Source organism: Polypterus senegalus, chromosome 1 (genome assembly GCF_016835505.1).
Source record: "Polypterus senegalus isolate Bchr_013 chromosome 1, ASM1683550v1, whole genome shotgun sequence".
Lineage (NCBI taxonomy): Eukaryota > Metazoa > Chordata > Cladistia > Polypteriformes > Polypteridae > Polypterus > Polypterus senegalus.
The window spans coordinates 35,571,899-35,594,859 of NC_053154.1; the positions used below are offsets into that span (position 1 = coordinate 35,571,899).

A 22,961-nucleotide genomic window follows, 5' to 3' on the forward strand; every position below is an offset into this window, starting at 1 on the left:
TATGTTGTTATCTTGTTAGAATGAAAACTGCAGCCAATGTGACTCTCCTGGGCCATGATTGAGATCCCCTGATCTAAGTTATGTTAGGGGACACCCCAAAGCCTGTGAGTCCCTAAATGGAGTACTGAGGACTGATAAGCTGTGCGGACATCACTCATAATCAGTTGCTAAGTGTATGGGGTTTGTGTGTGTGTTAAATCTACAGATTGACAGTAGACTTGTATAGAAACAAGTTTGCGGAGTTCCACTCACTGCAGGATAATGCAGATGGACAAACAGTTACTGTATAACAGTATATTAGCAGTCAGGGCTGTACAAAACATCTCCACATGAAACAGAGGTAGAGAAATAAAGACTCACGTCAGTAATGGCTTTCTTTGCCTTCTCCTCAGCATTGCGGCATTCTTGTACTGACTCTTCCACTTCACCCTGCAGTTGAGATATGTCTGATTCCAACTTCTTTTTCTGGTTTATAAGGCTGGTGTTCTGCAAAAAAAAGGTATCTGTGTTACTTTCCATCTCTCAAATTGTGATTTTTGTTAAATATTTGCCACTGGTGCCAGCTTCACCTGTGAGTGTAAAAGCTGCATCCTCTCACTGGTGTCAAGTAGTTCCTGCTCAGCCAGCTTACGGGCCCTTTCTGTCTGTTCCAGGATGTTGCGCAGCTCCTCAAGCTCTGCTTGTAAGAGGTTGTTGCGACGCTCCACAATGGCAATGTTCTCTTTGAATTCATCGCTGGCACGGACTGCATCGTCCAGCTGCAGTTGTGAATCCTGCAGAGGTTTGAAATGGGATAACTATCAAGAGGGCACTAAAAATGTAGGTGATCCTTGCTGGCAAAGTTTGTTTCACATCCCCTGCTACCAAGACAGCGTACCCATGTCTGAAAATTCTGCCTGTAAAATTGGATCACCTAACTAAGTTGTATTTTTCGCTTGTCGTGTTTGCCTTGTACAGTGGCACAGAGTCCTGGGTTCAAATTCTTTATGTGGATTTTGCATGTGCTCCCTGTGACTGTGTGGATTTTGCCCTGGGTGCTCAGGTTTTCTTCTCATGGCACTAAATATGTTCATGTTACGTTAACTGATGATTCATAGATTGGCCGAATGTGAGTGAGGGTCAAATTGAGGGTTTGAACACCACAGCCCATAAAAAACAGCTAATAAAAACACAGGTACAAGATGAAAGCTTTCATAGAAAAGCTGCAATGAAGCAAAAGTATAATCGCCCGAGTATAAATATGTGTGTACTGCTTTTGTCTGTACAATTAGACATATTAAGATGCAGAGGAGGGCGGCACGGTGGCGTAGTGGGTAGCGCTGCTGCCTCACAGTAAGGAGACCTGGGTTCGCTGCCCGGGTTGTCCCTGCATGGAGTTTGCATTTTCTCCCCGCGTCTGCGTGGGTTTCCTCCCACAGTCCAAAGACATGCAGGTCAGGTGCATTGGTGATCCTAAATTGCCCCTGGTGTGTGCCCTGTGGTGGACTGGCACCCTGCCCAGGGTTTGTTTCCTGCCTTGTACCCTGTGCTGGCTGGGATTGGCTCCAGCAGACCCCCGTGACCCCATAGTTAGGATATAGCGGGTTGGATAATGGATGGATGGAAAGATGTAGAGGATATAAGCGGTATATGAATAAAGAACATAGGAAGAGGATGACCAATGGAAGAAAGGAGAGTTTTCAAGGGAAGAAGGTAAAAAAGATGGGGGATGCAAACTGAAATGATTAAGTGTGTTGTGACTGTCTCAGTCCTAATTAAACAGATTGACGTGGAGCAGAAAAACTGAGCAGCAGCAGAGATGTGAATGGCAAACTGCTACAATTGTCAGTATTAACTCTTTGAGGGCTGAATATTTTTTCCAAAAAAAACGATGGTTTCACACAGAAATCAACATAAAACATCTGTTGCTGCATGCTGTGGCTGCCAGTTTGCTAAGAATGTGCGGCAGGCTTGCTGCCAGGCTGCCTTTGTGTGGCTGGGACAGCAGCAGCGGCAGTCACGGTTGCAGTGCATTACAATCTGATTTTTAAGTGGCAGTCCTCCCTGGCGAACATTGTCAGTAGCACGACTAGCTGGGGACCGATCAGCTGAAGCTGGAACCTCACATTCGTTTTCAATCACTTATATCAAAATCTGAGTCTGACAAGTCATAGTCCAGTTCAGAGATAATAGGCAAGACGTCATCCATGGAGTATTTTGCTTTTCATATTCGCTTTGATCTCTCGCCAGATGTCAGTGCCATTTTTGCCGTTGTGTGCGCCTTGCTACTCACGTGAGCGCATGGAATCTCAGTCAAGCCAATGAATCTAACTTTCCTTCTAGTAATGAGAGTCCAACATAACGGATGGTTTTGTCACAGTTTACAGTTGATTACCATCATCAACTCCTCCTTTTGACAAAAGTCGACATCAGCCCTGAAAGAGTTAAATGACTGTGATTGGCTAACAAAACTCTTAGGGCAAAATAAAACTCGGACGCACTTAACAAAAGCAAACCAAGTTCAAATTTAGAATACCTTTCTGATTATCGGGAAATACTTTACTCTTTTGAGCTGTCCTTCACACAATGAGTAGCTCAAATGCGCAGCAACCAGCACACAAAATGGCAGCAATCATGGTATAACTAGTATAAATGTTAAAATAGACAACATGCTTAATTTACAAAATCGACGGTCAAAGTAAATCTAATATAATAAGCTTGACATTGGTGGCACAACATTTTCATTACATAACTGCCAAGCCTGACCTCATAAGAGCTGTAGCTTGAGAACGGCTCTGTCTACAGCTCTACACTTTACGAGTGCTACAATGTTCTGCTTTATGTATTTTTGCTTTACATCTGTCTGCAGTTTCTAATTGTCAATATTTATTATTAAGGAAAAAGAAAGAAGACGATGCCAAGAACATCTTCAAGATTAGGTGATGTTAAAAGTGGTGCCCCTCAGGGATCAGTATTAGGGCAGCTGCTCTTATTAAAATGAGTAAATGATGTGAATAAGCAGAACAAATAACAGACTGGCTAAAAGTGTGCAGAGGATACCAATCTAGGCGGAATGGCAGATAGTCAGGGATCATTACGGGGGACCTGGAAAGAAAACAGGCTTGGGATGATTTGGGACGGATGAAGTTCAATGCAAGTAAATGTAAAGCATTACAGGTAAGTAGTAAAAATGTTAGATTTAGATGAGCAACGGGAGGTTTGCAGCTTGGATGTACACTATATGAGAAGGATCAGACTCATCACTACCTTCATCCAGACAGTGTACAGAATGAATGAAGAAAGCTATCAGAGTGTTAGGTTACAGAGCGCGATGTGTGGAGCTACAGGTCAAGGGCGGTTAGGCTTAAGTTACTGAACTCATCATCTGGAGTCCTGTATGCAGTTGTGGTCTGCAGGCTACAAAAACGACAAAGCAGCACTAGAAAAAGTTCAGAGGAGAGCAACTAGACTGAGTCCATAAAAATGGGTACGACCTGAAGGTGCTGAACCTTGTGAGTTCAAGCAAGCAGAGACTAAGAGGTGACATGACTGCAGTTTTTAATATTGTGAAAGGAATTGGCACAGTGGATCACCGCTGTTACTTTCTTCAGAAGGAACACAAGGACAAAGATGAGTGCCAGTTAAGGGTAAATTTCACATAAATATTTCAACTTTTTCTTCACACAAAGAATAGCAGACAAATGGAATAAATTACCAAGTAGTGCGGTGGGGAGCAGGACTTCAGGAGCCTTTTAAACTTGACTTGATGTTTTTATCTTTACAAGTTAGGTGAATAGACATTGACAGACATTTCTGGCCTGTTCTTGTTATAACTGTTATAAAGGTCTAATTATTAATTAAATAAATGTAGCAGTTTGAAAGTAAAAATGATTATTTTGCTAATTCTCTACAGAGGTTCTTTGATTAGTGAAGGTAACATTTTGTTATTTTGTACTGAAGGGATTGTCCTTTTAAACTGTAAGTATTTAGGGAGTATTTATTCAGCATATCACTACTTGCCCTCTGTTTGTGCTGCACCATTGATTTCTGTGACACCTGCCTCACGGTAAGGAAACCAGAGTGTGTGTCCCGGGTCCTCCCTGGAGTTTGCTTGTTCTCCCCATGTCTGTGTGGGTTTCCTCCAGAAGCTCTGGTTAACTGCCACAGTCCAAAGACATGCAGGTCTGGTGAACTGGTGATGCTAAACTTGATCGTGTGTGTGTGTGTGTGTGTGCATTTGTCCTGAGATGGACTAGCACCCTGTCCAGGGTTTGTTCCTGCCATGCGCCCTATGCTAGCTGGGATAGGCCCCAGAACCCCTTCTCCACCCTGGTCTGCATTAAGAGGGTCAGAAAATGACATGAGATGACCTACACATTCACAGGTCCTCTTGAATGTGTATTACCTGTTTTCTATGTGAGAAGCATCACCTTTGAGAGCTGACAAGGGTGAGTGTCATATGCCCTCAGATTTGGGCAGGTATTTCCAGCAATATGACCAGAACACTACAAGTTATGACTTATCAACTGTTTGTTTATTACCTTAAGATTGGCGTGTACCATCTTGAGCTGTTTCTGTGATTCTGTAGCCTGTCTGTTGGCTGCACTTAGTTGGATTTCCATCTCATTCAGGTCACCTTCCATTTTCTTCTTCAAGCGCAGGGCCTCATTACGGCTGCGGGTCTCCGATTCCAGTGAGGTCTGTAGGGATTCCACCACACGTTGACTGTTGCGCTTGGCTTGTTCTATTTCTTCGTCTTTCTCTGCCAGCTTGCGGTCTACATCTGCCTTCATCTGGTTGAACTCCAGCTGGCCACGCAAGATCTTTCCCTCTTCATGCTCCAGGGACGCCTGTAGATGGCATTTCCAATTATTGCCATTAATTTTGCAGTAAAATGTGACTTGATAATCCAAATACTTATGCTTAATCCGACGTCTAGACTAGACCCCTTTTGAAAATGACAATACTAGTTAAGATGGAAAAAGAGATTATGTGGGAATATGGTGAAAAATTGCAGCTATTAATATAAAAAATGTGTAAGAGTTATTGTTTGTCTAATGTTAAGTTTCCTACAACAATGTAATGGATACCATTTTAAAGGTAACTAACCTCAGCTTCCTCTAAAGCCGTCTGTAGCTCAGCTTTTTCCATTTCCAGTTGCTTGCGGACTTTCTCCAACTCATGCACACTTTTGCCACCTTCTCCTAGCTGTTCTGTTAAATCAGAAATCTCCTCTGGGGACAATAGAGAGATGTTTACCATGAAGGATTGCTCTACTTTCCAATATTTAACTGGTTAGCCCCCTCATTTCAAGGACAGGAGAGGCTGTTAGTGCTTTTAGAAGGCAGATCCTTCTTGGAAAATCCTAGATATGAGGGGCAAAACCATAACTGTAATTTAAAAACCTTATGCACTGCAACACACCCATTTACTAAGAATGTGGTTTCTGCTGTGCCTTTGAGAACCAATTAACCTGAGCATCTCTTAGTGTGGATCACTTAATTTTGACACAGTCAACATGTACCATTTACTAGATATGATGTAAGATCAGAAGACCAAATGGCTTGAATGGCTTGGCGTGAACTGATAGCATACACTGTCTCAAACAGCAAAGAAGGAATAGTAAATGAACTGGCAAATTTGTAAACTTAAGCTGACTTCATACTATGTTATCCGTGTTCCTCTAATCTTGGATCAGTTTCAGTTTGTGAATGTCCTGTAGTGTCTTAAATATTGATTTCCAAAATAGTTAATGTCCATTTTCAGGCATTATCCGGGGAGTAGACGAAAGTTCTTACTAAGAACACTGAATCTCAGATGAGATTATATAAACTGTAATGAAAATCTGGTGCATACTAAATTCAGTAGGACTACATACAATCTGGGTCAAGCCAAACAAGGTTCTTCCCACCAACAGATCAACTGAATAAGATGCAGTGTGCCAAGAAATGATATTCCTAATTTCTCAAGTCAACCTTATATATTTGGCAAAAGCAACTTCTTCTAATGGTTCTCGATAAGATGGAATTAATGTAGTAAGGTCATTGGCAAGTAACCAACCTCTCGAGAAGGTAGCACATCATAGTTTCTATCTGAAATGTTCTACACATTTGACTTACTCTAGTACCATCATGTATAGCATTATCAGGTGCAGGTAGTATGTGGTTACTGCTACATCTTAAACATGACACTAAATTTGTCAAGTGTTTAATTCAACTCATAGTAACTGTGAGCCTTTTTCTAAGAGGAATTACTCGGGGCGGATGCCCGAGAGCTACCAACTTTGGATGAAATTTACAACATTGGGATTACAAGCCACCATTCCCTGAACTAAAGGAAAGCCTTCCACTGGGCAGTTTCAGCCTGTGACATTTAGCCAATGAAATTGCTTTATCTTGCAAAGTGACATTCTCTCTTTGCCATTACTACTGTACATATGCCACTGGCCACAGCTACACTCTAAAAAAGACTACTGAATCTTGACTTGGGAGTCAAGCAAGCAAAAGGTTTACTGGGACAATACAAACCCCAAAAGACTAAATAGGACAAAGGGAATAGTCCTCAGTGAGAGGGACCCATAAACAAAAACTTAGGGGATACTGGGAAAGAAATTCCTTCTGACGTGGACACACAATTCCTATTAATGTTAGTACTTTAGTTCTTGAATACCCGTCTCACTGGTGTGTTCTTACTGTCATTGTGTGAAAGTACTTTTCCAGCATCAATTTGTTGGACTGGGCAGACACCAGAGGCTAAAAACAAAACCTACTTGACATAACATAACATTCTCTAATTCACTTAACCTAATTTAGGGCCATGGGGGCTGGCGTTATCTTGGCAGGATATGTAAATCTCTTTAAAACTCCAGCAACACCTTATCATCCATGATGAACATAATCAGTCAGTCAGTCATTTTCCAACCCGCTATAACGTAACAGAGGGTCACGGGGGTCTGCTGAAGCCAATCCCAGCCAACACAGGGCACAAGGCAGGAACAAATCCCAGGCAGGGGGCCAGCCCACCACAGGGCACACATACACGGGACAATTTAGAATCGCCAATGCACCTAACCTTCATGTCTTTGGACTGTGGGAGGAAACCCACGCAGACACGGGGAGAACATGCAAACTCCATGCAGGGAGGACCAGGAAAGTGAACCCAGGTCTCTGTACTGTGAGGCAGCAGTGCTACCACTGTGCCACGGTGCCTCCCTCAATCAGCATTTGCTTAATCACAGATTCATTATGTGGAAGCATAAGTCAAACAGAGTCACTTCAGAGTTCTTAAATTCAATATTATTGTTCATATTGTACAGATGTCATGCAATGAGGGAGATTCTATGCATCTCAGGTTGCTACTCACTGTATAATCGTAAATCTTTTTTGGGGTGTACCTTGCAAATTTTTGTTTTCTCTTTTAAGAGTTTCCAGATGGTCCAGAGCTTCTTCGTAGGCATTCTTAAGTTTGAACAATTCAGTGCTCAGAGTTCGGGATTCTTTCTGTGATCCTTCAAGCTCACTCTGGGATTCTTCAAATTTTTGTTTCCATTCTGCTACAACCTATAAAAAAAAGGAGGAGAATCATAAAACAACACCCTCAACAAAGCTGTGCCCCCTCATATACAGTTTACAACTTTACCTTATCAAAGTTCCTCTGCTTCTTGTCTAGGGCTGCAGCTGCAGCATTTGAGCGCTCCAGATCCAGCATGAGGTCCTCAATTTCTCCTTGTAACCGGTGCTTAGTCTTTTCTAGGGAGGAACATTTGGCATTGACGGCCTCCACAGCTTCTTCAGACTCCTGCAATCTCTGTGCCAGCTTCTTTCTGGTTGGTTAAGAGAAGTAAGTGTGAAAAATGACTGTAAGAAGAAGATGGAGGTAGTAACTAGATCAGCCAGCAAAGGTAAAATGTAGAAGATGAATTCATGTAAGAAATAACTGAAGTCAGTTTAACTGATTGACACGTGTGACGCGTGTCAATCCAAATGCACATTATAATAATGTGTATATTATAACACAACATCCAGAATATTACCATAAAAGACCATGCTGTACACCCAAGGTGGGTCTTCATTTCAATCTCCCCTACAGATTTTATTTATTCAATTATTTATTTTTTTCAGACTAGCTGGAGTTTTTGTTTGTTTTTTTTTTTTTTTCTGTTCTCCCGGAAATCTGTCATCTGACCTTACCTCATGGTGTTGTTATTTATTCTTTAATATTAACGCTTATTTTGAATTGTTTTTTCTTCTTGTAGCTTTCATTTAGTCATCTTGTAAAGCACTTTGGGCTACACTGCTGTATGAAAATGTTCCATTGTTGTTGTTATTCTCAAGAGTTTTGCATGAAGGTGCTATTGAGTCACGTTGCTAAAGACCTGAAATTCAGCCTAAATCTTGAGAATCCAAAACAACTTCCATTCCCGTTGTTGGATAGCGTGCAACTCACCAAAATGTGCAGCACTGTGTGATCCAAGTAGAGCTGCACAGCTCATTGTCTTCAGACTTAACCAACCTGAGAATTGCTGAAGCTGCTGGTGACTCCCCATGCTTGCTCTTACAGCAAATTCAAAAAGCTCTCCACAATTTCAAATTGCAATGCACTTCTCTTTAATGTTTTACTTTCTCCCACTCTGGCCTGATACTAGGTATCACTATCCTTGTCTGGCTGATAATGCCTGACACAATGTGTGAAATACATCTTTTTCTGCAAAATTGAAAACTATAGCCTGTTACCTGGTAAGAGTGCAAACATCGGAAATGACCCTCGTGGGCAGCTGTGAACATTAGTGCAAGTCCAACAATACAACCTTAATGTAGAATCAAAAACCATCCTCCCAACAACTGGAGAGAACGGGGTGAGACCACATCTGTCATTGTTTGTACACTTTAAGATTGTATTGTGCATATACTGTACCTCCTGGGATTCTGGTGTGTTATACATTTTCTCTAGGGGTTTGAGATGCAACGGTTCAGAATCTATCATTCATTTAGTGTATGATGGACTTTATAACAAATTTTACAATTTATTTTCGATTTATCGTGACACCATTCGGTTTTCCCGTGAGCGCCACCATTTTTAGGTTAATGTATCAGCCACTTCTATGGTAATCCTCCCAAAGAATTCATCAGCGAACTCTCTTTTTATGACGTCAATTGGACGATGATATACAGGTAAGTCCAATCATTGATTGGGGTAACTGAGTTTGAAGGATAAACCCTTCAATCACAGTGCTACAACTTATTTCCTGTAAATTTTCCAGTTAACAAATCTCTCCTCGGGTTTATATTGAGAGCTTTTTTTTGTATTGTTTTTTGGCTTTGGGGAAAAGTGCCTTCTGACTCCCAGCTCTGACCTGTGCCCATCTTTTGACATTCGCATCTCCCGCCCACATTCTCTTCTCGTGCGAGTCAGCATATCATCTGCCATTCGAATGGTGTAGAGGGAGTTACAGCAAAACATCTGCAATGCCTGTCCGTTCAGCGAGTGTAAAGCTTATGCTGCGTTCACCTGCTGCCTGAGCTTTCAGAGCTCCAACCTTTGATGTTTCACCTTCCCAAGTCAGTGCATTTGAAAATGCCATTAAACAGCTAGAATTAAACTGTATATTTTATGTGAAAATAAAGAGCAAACTAAATGTATTAAACATGTATAATTTCATTCCAAATGTAATTCAAGCACAACAATGGCATTTCTGGCTGATCATTTTTTATCTTATCCTTCTATATAAAAGCGGTCGGGATTGTCCTTCCGTCCCGTGAGTGCTACGCAGGCGCGGAGTTTCACACACGCCCTGTCCATTTTGCAATGCACGATGGGATTTGTAGTTTCGTTTTTCCAGGTAAAAGATGATTTTCTTCTCCAGACTGTGCGAATACTTCTTCTTTCTTTCTTACTATATAAAAGCGGTCGGGATTGTCCTTCCGTCCCGTGAGTGGAAAGCGTAGCGGTATTCCGCTTATTACAGACTTACTACTTGCAGCTTGCGGTACGAAGCGACATGATGTGAGCAGAGTTCTGGTGTTCCCATTGTTCCCTTGCTTTTGTGCGCAATGCGCTGGAAAAATAGACAAAATTACGTCTCTGGAAATAATTAATGTTGATGGAGTACAAATGTCTCAGCGCGTAGTAAATATCAGGGGGGTTCAAAAGGGCGACCTCAATATAGAAAAAAAGTTTACATTTCATCACAAAAATAACAGAAACTACGAGTATTAAAGTAATACCACTCAAATGCAATATAACCAAATTAATGAGTGTATAAAATATCAAATTGATCTACATATTGAATTGCCTTAAGAAGTGGTCAACTTAAAGGTCGGTCGCCTTCAAAGGCGGGTCAGCCTAGTTTAATATAAAAAGGTGAAAGGTCAGCGTTATGTTACAACTCGGTGAATTCAGTAGCTTTGTTTTCTCTAAATTGTCAGACTTGTAGTTTATAGGGCGAACCCAGCATAAGCATAATACTGACATGAGTGAATTTGGTACTTCATATTTTTATTATCTCTTCTGTGTCTTCCCTTTCATTTTATATTACGCACATATATCAAATAGAACAAATCAAAGCTACACCAAATCTAACTGCATCCTATATTTCAATTGACACACTTACATATTTGACCTGGGTCCCTATGGAATTACCAACATCGCTGCTTACTTTCTTTCGAAAGGAAAGCTTTTTGCTCGTCTTATGTCAAGATCTTTAAGCACAGGCCGTGCAAAAAGCTTCACCATCGCAAGAACACTTCAAGCCTCTTACACATTTGTTATCTATCCACTTACATTGAATAGAAAAAGCCATCTATCCATCTATTTGAAGAGACTTTACAGAGAAGGCAACAAAATTCAAAATCTATCTGGGATATAAAACACTCTGGGATGCTGCTTGCTGCAACGCTCTGCAATTCTGACTTTGAACTAGTTCTGTAAAACTATTCAAAATAAGACAAAGTAAGTTGTTCAATACAATTCTCAAAGAATTCAAATGTAAGAAGTAAGCAATAATTCAATGTAGCTTGCAAAGACAGATCAACAAAACAGAACATAAAATAACAGTTGAGGCAGAAAAGAGCACAAATGAGAACATACTTTGCCTCCTCCAGTTCCTCGGTCCTCTGAATGGCATCGGTCTCATATTTGTTTCTCCACTGTGCCACCTCCCCATTTGCCTTGGACAGCACTCTCTGCAGCTCTGCCTTGGCCTCCTGCTCCTCCTCAAATTGTTCCCGAAGTAAGTCACAGTCATGCCGGGCAGACTGCAATGCATGTGCAAGTGCATTCTTGGCCTGGGGTAGGAATAGATTGCCAGAGTTATGTTCAGATCATTTTCCAACAATTTATAAAGTACAGCTACGGATTACAGCTTGTACTCATAATATTGTATAATATTTCGAAAAGGGAGAGTGGTTACTTGGCTTCACTGTTGGTCCTCAGAACTGTCACTTCTGTTACTTAGTCTCTGGAATCCCAGAGGAATTCATATTCTCGAGGAATGATATACGTACAGTACCGTACTTGTCTTATCAATTTTTTTTCTTCTCATCTATTGTTATCTGGCTATATCACAGTTGTTACACAAATGGAAACTTATTCTTGCATGATTGTGTTTAACCGTTAATATGCATATTAATGGATGCTAATGATAACAACTTTAGTACTTTACATTTATTATCTTATCGTTTTGAAATTTGTGTAAGCACTGTAAGCCTGTATTCAGTTAAGAGCGCTATAAAGCATTGAATTAAAGTGAAGTCAAGTTAGGCCACATGTTATGCATAAAAATAAGCCATCAGTGACATCAATCCATTACCACTAGTTACTGAGCTCTCAATGTACAAGGAGTACAGGCAGAGAAGTTCGGAGTAACGTAAGGTCTAGTAATTCTTTCTTCAATATATTTTTAATGGCAGGACACAGAAAATAACTTAAGGAAGCCTAAACTGCAAAGTGTTTTAACCAATCACAACGGTTTATTTACACCAGTCAATGCTTTATGAAGTGTCATGATCCCAGCGTAGCGTAGTGGGGGCGGCAGGGGCGGCACTTTTAGGGGGCGGCAAAATTTCATAATAAATAATAATAATATCTTGTAAAAATGTGAACCATTTCATTTCAGATTTTTGTCGCTCCTACGATTCGGACCGATTGAAATGAGCACAGAATTTTTCATTACTTATTCTGTGACGAAACTGGGGAATCCCCTTTCTTTAAATGAATGTATAATAATGACATCTTGGTCATTGTAGCGACTGGCAACACCGTCTGTACTCAGTACAGTAAAACATATATACATGACTTTTTATTTGTAACCTGTACAATACACAATAATGATGATTGTTCTTGGCAAAAAATTCTTTAGAATTACTGTATATTTTAGTCTTTTAAATTGAAATACCTAAATAAGGGGGCGGCAAAGTTTTCCTCCGCCCCAGGCGGCTGACACCCACGCTACGCCACTGTACAGCACCCAGTACTACTTGTATTTATACAGAATCTTTTTGAGTGGAAATTGAACATTACATGTCTGGAGCTCTTAAAATTGATGTTAACTTTAAAGAACTCGACCATGTGTTGTGTTATGTGAGCAATAACACGTCTAGGGTAAGGATGATGCAGTACATTAGAAATTTGGTATTGTTGATTAGGAGAGTTCATATACACAAAGCTAAGTGGGTGAACAATCTTCTACGGTTTATCGTGTTTAAAATTGAATGTCAGTTGTATTTAAATGCAGATACAATGGGAAAAAATGAAACATGCAAAAAAATTATCTTTGATGTAACATGAATATCTCTAGTTGCTGATGGACTGCTTTGAACATTGTCTTATGATTGTTATGCTTTTTTTTTTTGAGTAACAATAATAGAAGACAACAAAAATATCCCATTTACAGTAAGAGCTTCATAGCAGATAGAAAAACACACTGACTGGGGAGATAGTACATGTGTGAGCCCGTGTGGTAACAGGAGGTTTAAGGGGTGATTGATGTTATGCCTTATATGTCTTTTGAAACCAGCAGAAAAAGAGGAAGAGATGAAGGCTGGCTGGAAATGCCAAACCTGCTAAAAGGCAAGTGACCCAACAGGGAAGGAGTCAGGGATGAGAGAAAGAGTACAAACCAGGGAGAGTAGGCAAGAGGCCACAAAACGTCTTGACTGACAGGTGGCAATAAAGATGGGATTCTGCTGCCCATTCAAGAGTAGGAACCCAAAAATATTCTAGTCATTCACCAGGGAAAGTTTTTATGCTCAAGTCACAGAGCTACTCATCGTCCACTCAAAAAGACCACTGGTCTGATGTTGTATTTGATATGTGATGTTTTATCCATTACCTGTTGTTCATTTTATTTTGCTGTGACTACTCTGCAGGAGACAAGGAAATAAGACTTTCACTGCACTGTGTATACAGTATGACAATACATTTGAACTTGAAGTCGATGATTGTGAACTATACCTTCCAACTTGAATGGATTTCAAGAGCAACTGGATGTTTTTTTAGCTAGATGAATCTTACCTTGACTTCTTCTTCCAGCTGTCTACGAATGTCCTCCAGTTGTTGTGTGTATGACTGCTTTCCACGTGTCAGTTGGGAAATCAAAGATTCCTTTTCCTCCAGCTGCCTTGTAAGCTCACCTGCAGCAGAACACATAGGCAAACATGAGAAATTCTTTTCCGTATATTAGAAGAAACATTATGTTGTTCTGAACAGAAATATAGCAAAAGTTAGACCCCTTATAACATTGCAAGATGCTGAGAAATGAATCCACGCTTTTGTTTTCAGTCGACTAGATTACTGTAATGCACTCCTCTCAGGACTACCCAAAAAAGATATAAATCACTTGCAACGAGTGCAGAATGCAGCTGCTAGAATCCTAACTGGGAAAAGAAAATCCGAACACATCTCTCCAGTTTTGATGTCACTACGCTGGTTACCTGTGTCATTCAGGATTGACTTTAAAATTCTGCTTATGGTTTATAAAGCCTTAAATAATCTCGCTCCATCTTATATATCGGAATGTCTGACACCTTACACTCCAAATCGTAACCTTAGATCTTCAAATGAGTGTCTCCTTAGAATTCCAAGAGCTAAACTTAAAAGAAGTGGTGAGGCGGCCTTCTGCTGTTATGCACCTAAAATCTGGGATAGCCTGCCAGTAGGAATTCGCCAGGCTGATACAGTGGAGCAGTTTAAAACACTGCTGAAAACACATTACTTTAACATGGCTTTCTCATAGCTTCGTCTTAGTCCAATCCTGATGCTCTGTATATTCAATTAATTATCATGATTATTCATGGTATTCATATTCAAAATCCACACTAACCCCTACTTTCTCTTCTGTTCTTTTTCCGGTTTTCTTTGGTGGCGACCTGCGCCACCACCACGTGATCAAAGCACCTTGATGCCCTACATTGATGGATTAAAGGCCAGAAGCCACGAGAACCCTGAATACCATGAGGACTGATTGAGGTCATTTATGTTAGGTAGGATGCCTAGAGGGGGCTGGGTGGTCTCGTGGCCTTGGAACCCCAGCAGATTTTATTTTTTTCTCCAGCCTCTGGATTTTTTTTTTTTTTGCTTTTTCTGTCCTCCCTGGCCATCGGGCCTTACTCTTTATTCTATGTTAATTAGTGTTCCCTTATTCTAATTCTTATTTATTATGTCTTTTTTCTCTTTCTTGATCATGTAAAGCACTTTGAGCTGCATTATTTGTATGAAAATGTGCCATAGAAATAAATGTTGTTGTTGTTGTTGAACACCCTAAATAGTACACATGCTCACTGGAAATTATGGAGAGTCGGAAAGGAACTGGGGAATGAGTAAGGTAAAAGTCAAAGTCGGAGAACAAGCCAGGTTGTAACTCCCAACTGTGCAATCGGCAGCAAACATCAAAACCAAAACTGTTGTTGAGAAAAGTGTTGCACAAATTCTTAATTCTATCTTGGTTTATTTGCCCCTAACTCACACTTTAAATTAGTGTTTGTTTGACTGTGGTCCAGTACTCAACATGCTGCCTGGCATCGCCATCTTGTATAGAACCGTGATGACATGGCATGTCATATGATCTTCATGTTACACGTCCAGCAAAGAGTGTAACAACAATAAAGCATGGCTACGGCCAACACTGATACAAAAAGAGAGGGGATGTCATCTTTATAATGACAAAAAAACAATAATAATATAAAAATAATAATAATAAACACGTTGAAATAAATGTACAGCAACAAAGCAACAAACAGAAACAGGGACTCAGAAAATGTGGATACATGACATGATTTGGCCTTTTGAATGTTAACTGGGCTTGTAGTAAAGTGCCAACACCTAGAAGAGTTGGAAACTCGCTGCCACTGGACATGCAATGAGAGGATACAAGAGAGATCAAGAGTGATGCAGTTCAGTCAGTCGAGACATCAGGGTGGAGGAGTGTTTCAAAATCAAGTCTTTCAAAATTTTACCATTTTCTGTTAGAAGTTTTGCCCTTTGAGTGGTGAAGTCATTGAGAGAGCGTTGGCTTTCTTCAATCTTAGTGCGATTTTCGTTCACCTGGTCTTCCAGTGAACGACACATCTTCTCCAAATTTACCTAGAGTGAAATTTTAATCAACAACTGATTAAATAAAAAACAGGAAAATAGTAAATAACATACACATAGGTAAGATCATTGCCTGTTTCTACCATTTTCTACAATTCCTCAGCACGTTATCACTTGTTTGCTGTTAGTTGTGATTCTGCTCATACATAACACACACTATTGAAATAATAGAATGTTTCATCCATCTGTAATGCTGTAATTATGTTTCCCAGTAGAATATCATTTGACTGCCAACACCTTCAGTCATCGTATGTTTCAGGGCTTCATTATTTTCTCACCTTAGTCTTGACTACTTGCTCCATATTTGAGGCTATGTCATCCAGTTCTAACTTGAGCTCGCTCTTTTCCTTCTCCAGTTTCTGCTTGACCCTTTGCAGGTTGTCTATCTGCTCTCCCAGCTCAGCGACACTGTCTGCATGCTTCTTTCGTAGTGCTGCAGCTGTTGCCTCATGCTGGAGAGTTGCTTCTTCTAGATCACGGCGGATCTAAAGGAAAGTTTACACTCCATAAGTAAATCAGGGTGCCTCTTACCTCTTAATAACACTAATTAAAAAGCGCCAAGGGAATTGTGCTAGTAATCAATACAGCTGGGTTCATTTATGCGTGAGTGTGATTTTATATGAGCCAGAGTGCCATACAGTAATCTTCTGACCTTCTGGAATTCTGCTTCTCTTTTCTTGTTCAGCTCCACTTGGGCAGAGGTTGCACCTCCGGCTTCCTCCAGCCTCTCGCTGATCTCCTCCAGCTCTCGTGAGAGGTCAGATCTCTGCTTTTCCACTTTGGCACGAGCCGCTCTTTCTGCTTCCAGCTCCTCTTCTAACTCTTCGATGCGAGCCTATAGGGAGCCAAACACAATCATACAATTATACATCAAATGGCATATAAGTATGACCTGTAAGACAGCCGATTATGTCGGTAGCAGGAATTTCACACATTTCACTAGAATATCAACCCCTGATCATCTGCTTTGCATTTCAACAGCTTCAGTGCGCTATGAGGGTCAATATATTGTCTCTGCTGACGAATTTGCTCTTTGGTGTCACAAAGCTCAGTGTTGCCTTCTGGCCACAAACTGAAGGGTTTTGGAATAAAAATAAACTGTCTCATCTCAAAGAGCTAAAGAAATATTACCTTCGCTCTATAGATGAGAGAGCTCTAAACTGCAATGGCTCCCTTCCAAATGTTTAATGTCTCTGCCCCATCTCCAAGTTTCTGCATGAGCCTAGATCACTACTTACAATCGGAGCTATTGAAACCTGATATATTAATAACATGAACACAGAACAGAACAGCAACATATTGTTCCATCTAAATTAGTGCAATATTTTTAATAATTTCTGACAGCCTGTACTACTGTTCTTTGAAGAAAGGAAGGACATTTATGCCAACCTGATGCTCCTTCAGTTTCTTCTGAGCTTGCATGCCCAATGCCTGCTCATCCTCAATTCGGCTGTTCATCTGGCTCATTTCAAACTCTTTCCTAGAAGACAATAATGTCACCAGTCAAAAAATAGTTTTCAATGCTTTGTGTTTTACGCTGGAATATCTGATTTCCCTTCATTATCCAAAATTAAAAATGAAAGCTGCTTTATTAATAATCGCTCTTCTGCATGGCCCCTTACTTCTTGATTTTCTCTTCCAGCTGCTGTTTGTCATTTTCTAGATCCATTACATTTTCCTGCATCAGCTTCAAGTCACCCTCAAGCTTCCTTTTGGCACGCTCCAGATCCATTCGAACCTTTTTCTCTTGTTCCAAAGACCCTTCCAGCTAGAAAAAAAGGAAAGAAGGTCTTGTTTCATAACCATCTCAATTTCAAATTCTTTTATTGCTTTATTTGTCATCTTCTCTCCTTATAATGGTACCAGAGTTTGTTATGTGTGATTTAGGGCTAATGTGATGGCTGGTGTACCAGTTTTCAGCATGATCGAGTCTGTTTGGACTACAAAGCAATATGAGTTGTGTGGGGCAAATGAGCAAATAAAAGCCAACAGAGTGCACTGTGACCTTTGATGCTAAAGTTGAGAATTAAGGTAGAGTGAAAACTCAAAGCTGTTTTAACAGGAAGGTTAAATCTGAGAGAAATGATTGAGAGGGGAGTAACAGAAAGAGGGAGAATGTCTATTATGGATTTGGAATTGTGACAAATTTACTGGCAACTTCTAGCTGTTATAAAGGCTCCAAAGCAGTTTGGAACAGTGCTTAACCTCTCGGTATGGTAGGTGAAGATGTTAAATTATGTAGCCTTTTTTCCTGAACTCTGTTCCTCTAAACTTGGATTCTCAGTGTGATGCAACTCAAGTCAAGTTGGGGAGTATGCACTGGTACAGTGCATTGCCGCACCCACTACACAACGAAACAACTCGGGATCCCAGTTGGCAACCCCCCAGGCAGACACGCAGTCCAGTCCCACCCTCCAGAAATCACCCTCTATCTGCCGCAGCCAGGTGTTATGTGGGTTACCCCTTGGCCTGGTCCAGCCACTCGGGTCCCCAACAATGAGAATCTTGCGAGCTGGATCACCCTCCGGGAAACGCTCCACATGGCTGTAGTGCCGTAACTGATACTCCCTCACAATGCAGGTAATGTGCCTCATTCGGGACTCCATGAGCAACACAAAGTCAAACCAACGGTACCCAAGGATTCTCCGAAGAGACACAGTACCAAAGGAGTCCAGTCTTCATCTCAGGTCACAGGATAGCGTCCATGTCTCTCAACCATATAGCAAGACAGGAAGCACCAGGACTCTAAAGACTTGGACCTTCGTCCTTTTGCATGGATATCGGGAGCACCACACACCCCTTACCAGTGACATTATGACCCCCCATGCTCTCCCAATCCGTCTACTGACTTCATAGGAAGAGTCACCAGAGACATGAATGTCACTGCCAAGGTAAGTAAACCTCTCGACAAGGTCAACACTCTCTCCGCAGACAGACACACTGCTGATGGCTGTGCCTAAGAGGTTATTAAAGGCCTGGATCTTGGTTTTTATCCAGGACACTCGCAAGCCCAGACACTCAGACTCCTCCATCAGTCTCTCGAGAACCCTGATCAGAGTGTGATGCACACATTTGAAAATAAACATGTTAACCTTTTACTTCAATCTCTTACTGAATCTCTTTATACAGTACGTCTCAACTGCTAGCTGGCAACCTTTGACAAAAGTAAAGCCACCTTTGTAAAACGTATCTGGCCTACAGAAGGAGCCCAGTCAGCTGCTATACTATACTTAGATTAGTCTGCACGCTAAATGGCCCATTCATTTTGAGTGTGGTGTTGGTGGTGTGGTTTATAACTGCTTTCGCTTTAATGCACTTCCAGTGTGAAAAAGTAACTGAGTTTCCATGTGGAGTAATTAATTGTATAATTTGAAATCAGTCAGTGAGGAAAATGTTTGGTCTCTTTACTTATCCTGCAGGCACACATACCGATAGAGAAAAACATCTAGAAAGAGAAAACTCTAGTTATAAGGTGTGTACTTTCACTACAAGTTGTCAGTTTGTTTAGATCCTCTGACCAGCAATACAGTACTGCTTATAAAACTCATTAGGTGCATTTTAGGACAGGGAGGTGAAGATGAACCAAAGCCAGATCAGGTCACCTTTAAAAAGGCCTTAATCCAAATCTTGGGACACAGCAAGACAAATGTTTTTATGACTGACTGATCTTCCATCCATCCATCCATTATCCAACCCGCTATATCCTAACTACAGGGTCACGGGGGTCTGCTGGAGCCAATCCCAGCCAACACAGGGTGCAGGGCAGGGTGCCAGCCCACCGGAGGTGACTGATCTTAAATTATACAATTATTCAATCCAACTGGAGCCTCAGTTTCCTGCCCACACTGGAAGCATATGTCTTACAGTGAAAGCTATTCCATACTACACGATTATTCAGTTTTATGTCCACTTAATAACATTTTGACTGTCATCAGATGCAATGGTAAGGGCCACTGGCATACAGTGATGTGAAAAACTATTTGCCCCCTTCCTGATTTCTTATTCCTTTGCATGTTTGTCACACAAAATGTTTCTGATCATCAAACACATTTAACCATTAGTCAAATATAACACAAGTAAACACAAAATGCAGTTTTTAAATGATGGTTTTTATTATTTAGGGAGAAAACAAATCCAAACCTACATGGCCCTGTGTGAAAAGTAATTGCCCCTGAACCTAATAACTGGTTGGGCCACCCTTAGCAGCAATAACTGCAATCAAGCGTTTGCGATAACTTGCAATGAGTCTTTTACAGCGCTCTGGAGGAATTTTGGCCCACTCATCTTTGCAGAATTGTTGTAATTCAGCTTTATTTGAGGGTTTTCTAGCATGAAGCGCCTTTTTAAGGTCATGCCATAGCATCTCAATTGGATTCAGGTCAGGACTTTGACTAGGCCACTCCAAAGTCTTCATTTTGTTTTTCTTCAGCCATTCAGAGGTGGATTTGCTGGTGTGTTTTGGGTCATTGTCCTGTTGCAGCACCCAAGATCGCTTCAGCTTGAGTTGACGAACAGATGTCTGGACATTCTCCTTCAGGATTTTTTGGTAGACAGTAGAATTCATGGTTCCATCTATCACAGCAAGCCTTCCAGGTCCTGAAGCAGCAAAACAACCCCAGACCATCACACTACCACCACCATATTTTACTGTTGGTATGATGTTCTTTTTCTGAAATGCTGTGTTCCTTTTACGCCAGATGTAACGGGACATTTACCTTCCAAAAAGTTCAACTTTTGTCTCATCAGTCCACAAGGTATTTTCCCAAAAGTCTTGGCAATCATTGAGATGTTTCTTAGCAAAATTGAGACGAGCCCAAATGTTCTTTTTGCTTAGCAGTGGTTTGCGTCTTGGAAATCTGCCATGCAGGCCGTTTTTGCCCAGTCTCTTTCTTATGGTGGAGTCGTGAACACTGACCTTAATTGAGGCAAGTGAAGCCTGCAGTTCTTTAGAAGTTGTCCTGGGGTCTTTGGTGACCTCTCGGATGAGTCGTCTCTGCGCTCTTGGGGTAATTTTGGTCGGCCGGCCACTCCTGGGAAGGTTCACCACTGTTCCATGTTTTTGCCATTTGTGGATAATGGCTCTCACTGTGGTTCGCTGGAGTCCCAAAGCTTTAGAAATGGCTTTATAACCTTTACCGGACTGATAGATCTCAATTACTTCTGTTCTCATTTGTTCCTGAATTTCTTTGGATCTTGGCATGATGTCTAGCTTTTGAGGTGCTTTTGGTCTACTTCTCTGTGTCAGGCAGCTCCTATTGAAGTGATTTCTTGATTGAAACAGGCAGGTGTGGCAGTAATCAGGAAATTGAACTCAGGTGTGATACACCACAGTTAGGTGATTTTTGAACAAGGGGGCAAATACTTTTTCACACAGGGCCATGTAGGTTTGGATTTTTTTTCTCCCTAAATAATGAAAACCATCATTTAAAAACTGCATTTTGTGTTTACTTGTGTTATATTTGACTAATGGTTAAATGTGTTTGATGATCAGAAACATTTTGTGTGACAAACATGCAAAAGAATAAGAAATCAGGAAGGGGGCAAATAGTTTTTCACACCACTGTATAGTAAGTAGACTTTGTCCTATGCCAGTGTTGTCAGACAGTCTGGATTAAACAACTCCCCTGTAGGCAGTGTTTCAGAAGACAGACGACCAGATCATTGCATTTGCACTGCTGCTGAAACTACAAGGAGAAACAAAGTGACATCAGTCACAATAAAAAGAGGAACAAGCTCCTTGCTGCTGGTCTTACAGAAAAGGGACGTGCTCTCACCTCCGGTACATTTGGTAGAGCTTCAAACAGCCGCTGTGCTCACAACTGGCCAGAAGAATGAATGAATGCTGGTGCAGGTTAAAAATAATAATTTGAATTGGATTATATCACAAATTCACAAACAAATTCTTTTGAAATATTATAAAGACATAAACTATGACAACAATACAATGGGATAAGTAGAAGGAAAATACCAGAAACTCCTCAAGATAAAGGTGTTTATCCTTAAAATAACTAAATCCCAGCTATAAATTCAGCTGAAAAGCGGCGCTGTATTCTGTTCATTTCCAATATGTTTGTTTCATTTATTCAAGAACTCTGGCAATTAGCACATGTATGAGTTGAGTTTTGAGTAACATACAGTAACTAACACAGAGTTCCAATATTGTTCTGTGTAGTTGTTAGACAAGCAAGGAATATAAGGCTAAAAGACCAGGTGCCCCCAATAGTACAATTACCCTTCTGTCACGATATCCCCCTACTCCAGGATGATAATGCCCCCATAAACAATGCTAAACTAACACAAAAGTGGTTTCAAGAATACCGGGATAAACTCAAATGCCTTCCTTGGCCTTTATTGGGGTATCTGAAGCACAGAGTGCAAAGTAAGCGTCCATCTCCCTCATTCCCCAAAGAACTGGGTCTTTTAAAGATTGGTATGATATCCCACTACTCACAGTTCAGGACATGAACGACAGAATACCAAGATGGGCCTCACTCCTTATTAGGTTTTCGATATTAATATGTTGCTTAGTGTTTCTCTTATTTTGTAAAATCCCTGTAAGTAGTCTTGTTTTAATTCCATTTTAATCTGATGTACACTGAGTGGGGTAGAGTTGATGATCTGTGTATTAAACAAGGCTTAGAATGAAAAGATCGTGAACATTTACATTTGCATAAAAATATGGTCGTACAAAACAAATCCCAAGGAGTGTAGTATTCAGTGTTAACCATTTCACTACATTTTCCTCACTAGATGGGCAATTCTCTGTAAAATGCAGTAAACTCTCTAATAAAGTCCATAGAATTTTTGATACTCACATCATCCACCTGCTGCTCCAGCTTGGTCTTCGCTTTGGTCAGCGTGTTCACTTTATCTTCCTCAGCCTGAAGGTCATCCAGTGTCTGCTGATGAGCTTCTTGGAGAGCTTTCTTTTCTTTAGTCAGCTTAGCAATAGTATCATCCAATGCTGCCATCTCCTCAGTTAGGTTTTTAACCTGTGACAATTATAATATATAGGAATGCTGTTACAGTTGCTGATTCTGGTTCAGGTTTCACTGATTATCTTTTAATTGTTTAATGTTTGTATACCTTGTTCTCAGTTGCATGCTTCTCTTTCTCCACCTTGGCCAGAGTGAGCTCTAAGTCATCAATGTCCTTTTTAAGTTCAGAACATTCATCTTCCAATTTCCGTTTTTTGGCAGTCAGCTCAGCATTCATTTCTTCCTCATCCTCCAAGCGTTCAGTAGTCTCCTTCAGTTTGGCCTCCATCTGGATCTTGTTCTTAATCAACTGGTCACACCGCTCCTCAGCATCTGTTAGGTTATCTTGCTCCTGTGATATATGACAAATATGGTTTCTTGTAAAAAAAAATGAGTGTAGACTCTGCGCACACGGGTGGA

General features: G+C 40.8%; 1 protein-coding gene across 3 annotated transcripts in view; it reads right to left on the minus strand.

Annotated features, from left to right (window-relative positions):
• Window positions 1-22,961, minus strand: part of LOC120524306 (myosin-6-like) — a 76,218-nt gene that overhangs the window by 9,832 nt on the left and 43,425 nt on the right. For all 3 annotated transcript variants that reach the window (XM_039746178.1, XM_039746171.1, XM_039746186.1), the window contains exons 23-37: window positions 22,651-22,893; window positions 22,380-22,556; window positions 17,187-17,332; window positions 16,954-17,044; window positions 16,217-16,399; window positions 15,843-16,049; window positions 15,429-15,555; window positions 13,489-13,607; window positions 11,065-11,261; window positions 7,618-7,801; window positions 7,373-7,538; window positions 5,089-5,213; window positions 4,521-4,829; window positions 570-773; window positions 361-486 (exon numbers count right to left, since the gene is read on the minus strand). In XM_039746178.1, coding sequence (XP_039602112.1) covers window positions 361-486; window positions 570-773; window positions 4,521-4,829; window positions 5,089-5,213; window positions 7,373-7,538; window positions 7,618-7,801; window positions 11,065-11,261; window positions 13,489-13,607; window positions 15,429-15,555; window positions 15,843-16,049; window positions 16,217-16,399; window positions 16,954-17,044; window positions 17,187-17,332; window positions 22,380-22,556; window positions 22,651-22,893 — 2,604 coding nt within the window. The remainder of the gene's footprint in view (window positions 1-360; window positions 487-569; window positions 774-4,520; window positions 4,830-5,088; window positions 5,214-7,372; window positions 7,539-7,617; window positions 7,802-11,064; window positions 11,262-13,488; window positions 13,608-15,428; window positions 15,556-15,842; window positions 16,050-16,216; window positions 16,400-16,953; window positions 17,045-17,186; window positions 17,333-22,379; window positions 22,557-22,650; window positions 22,894-22,961) is intronic.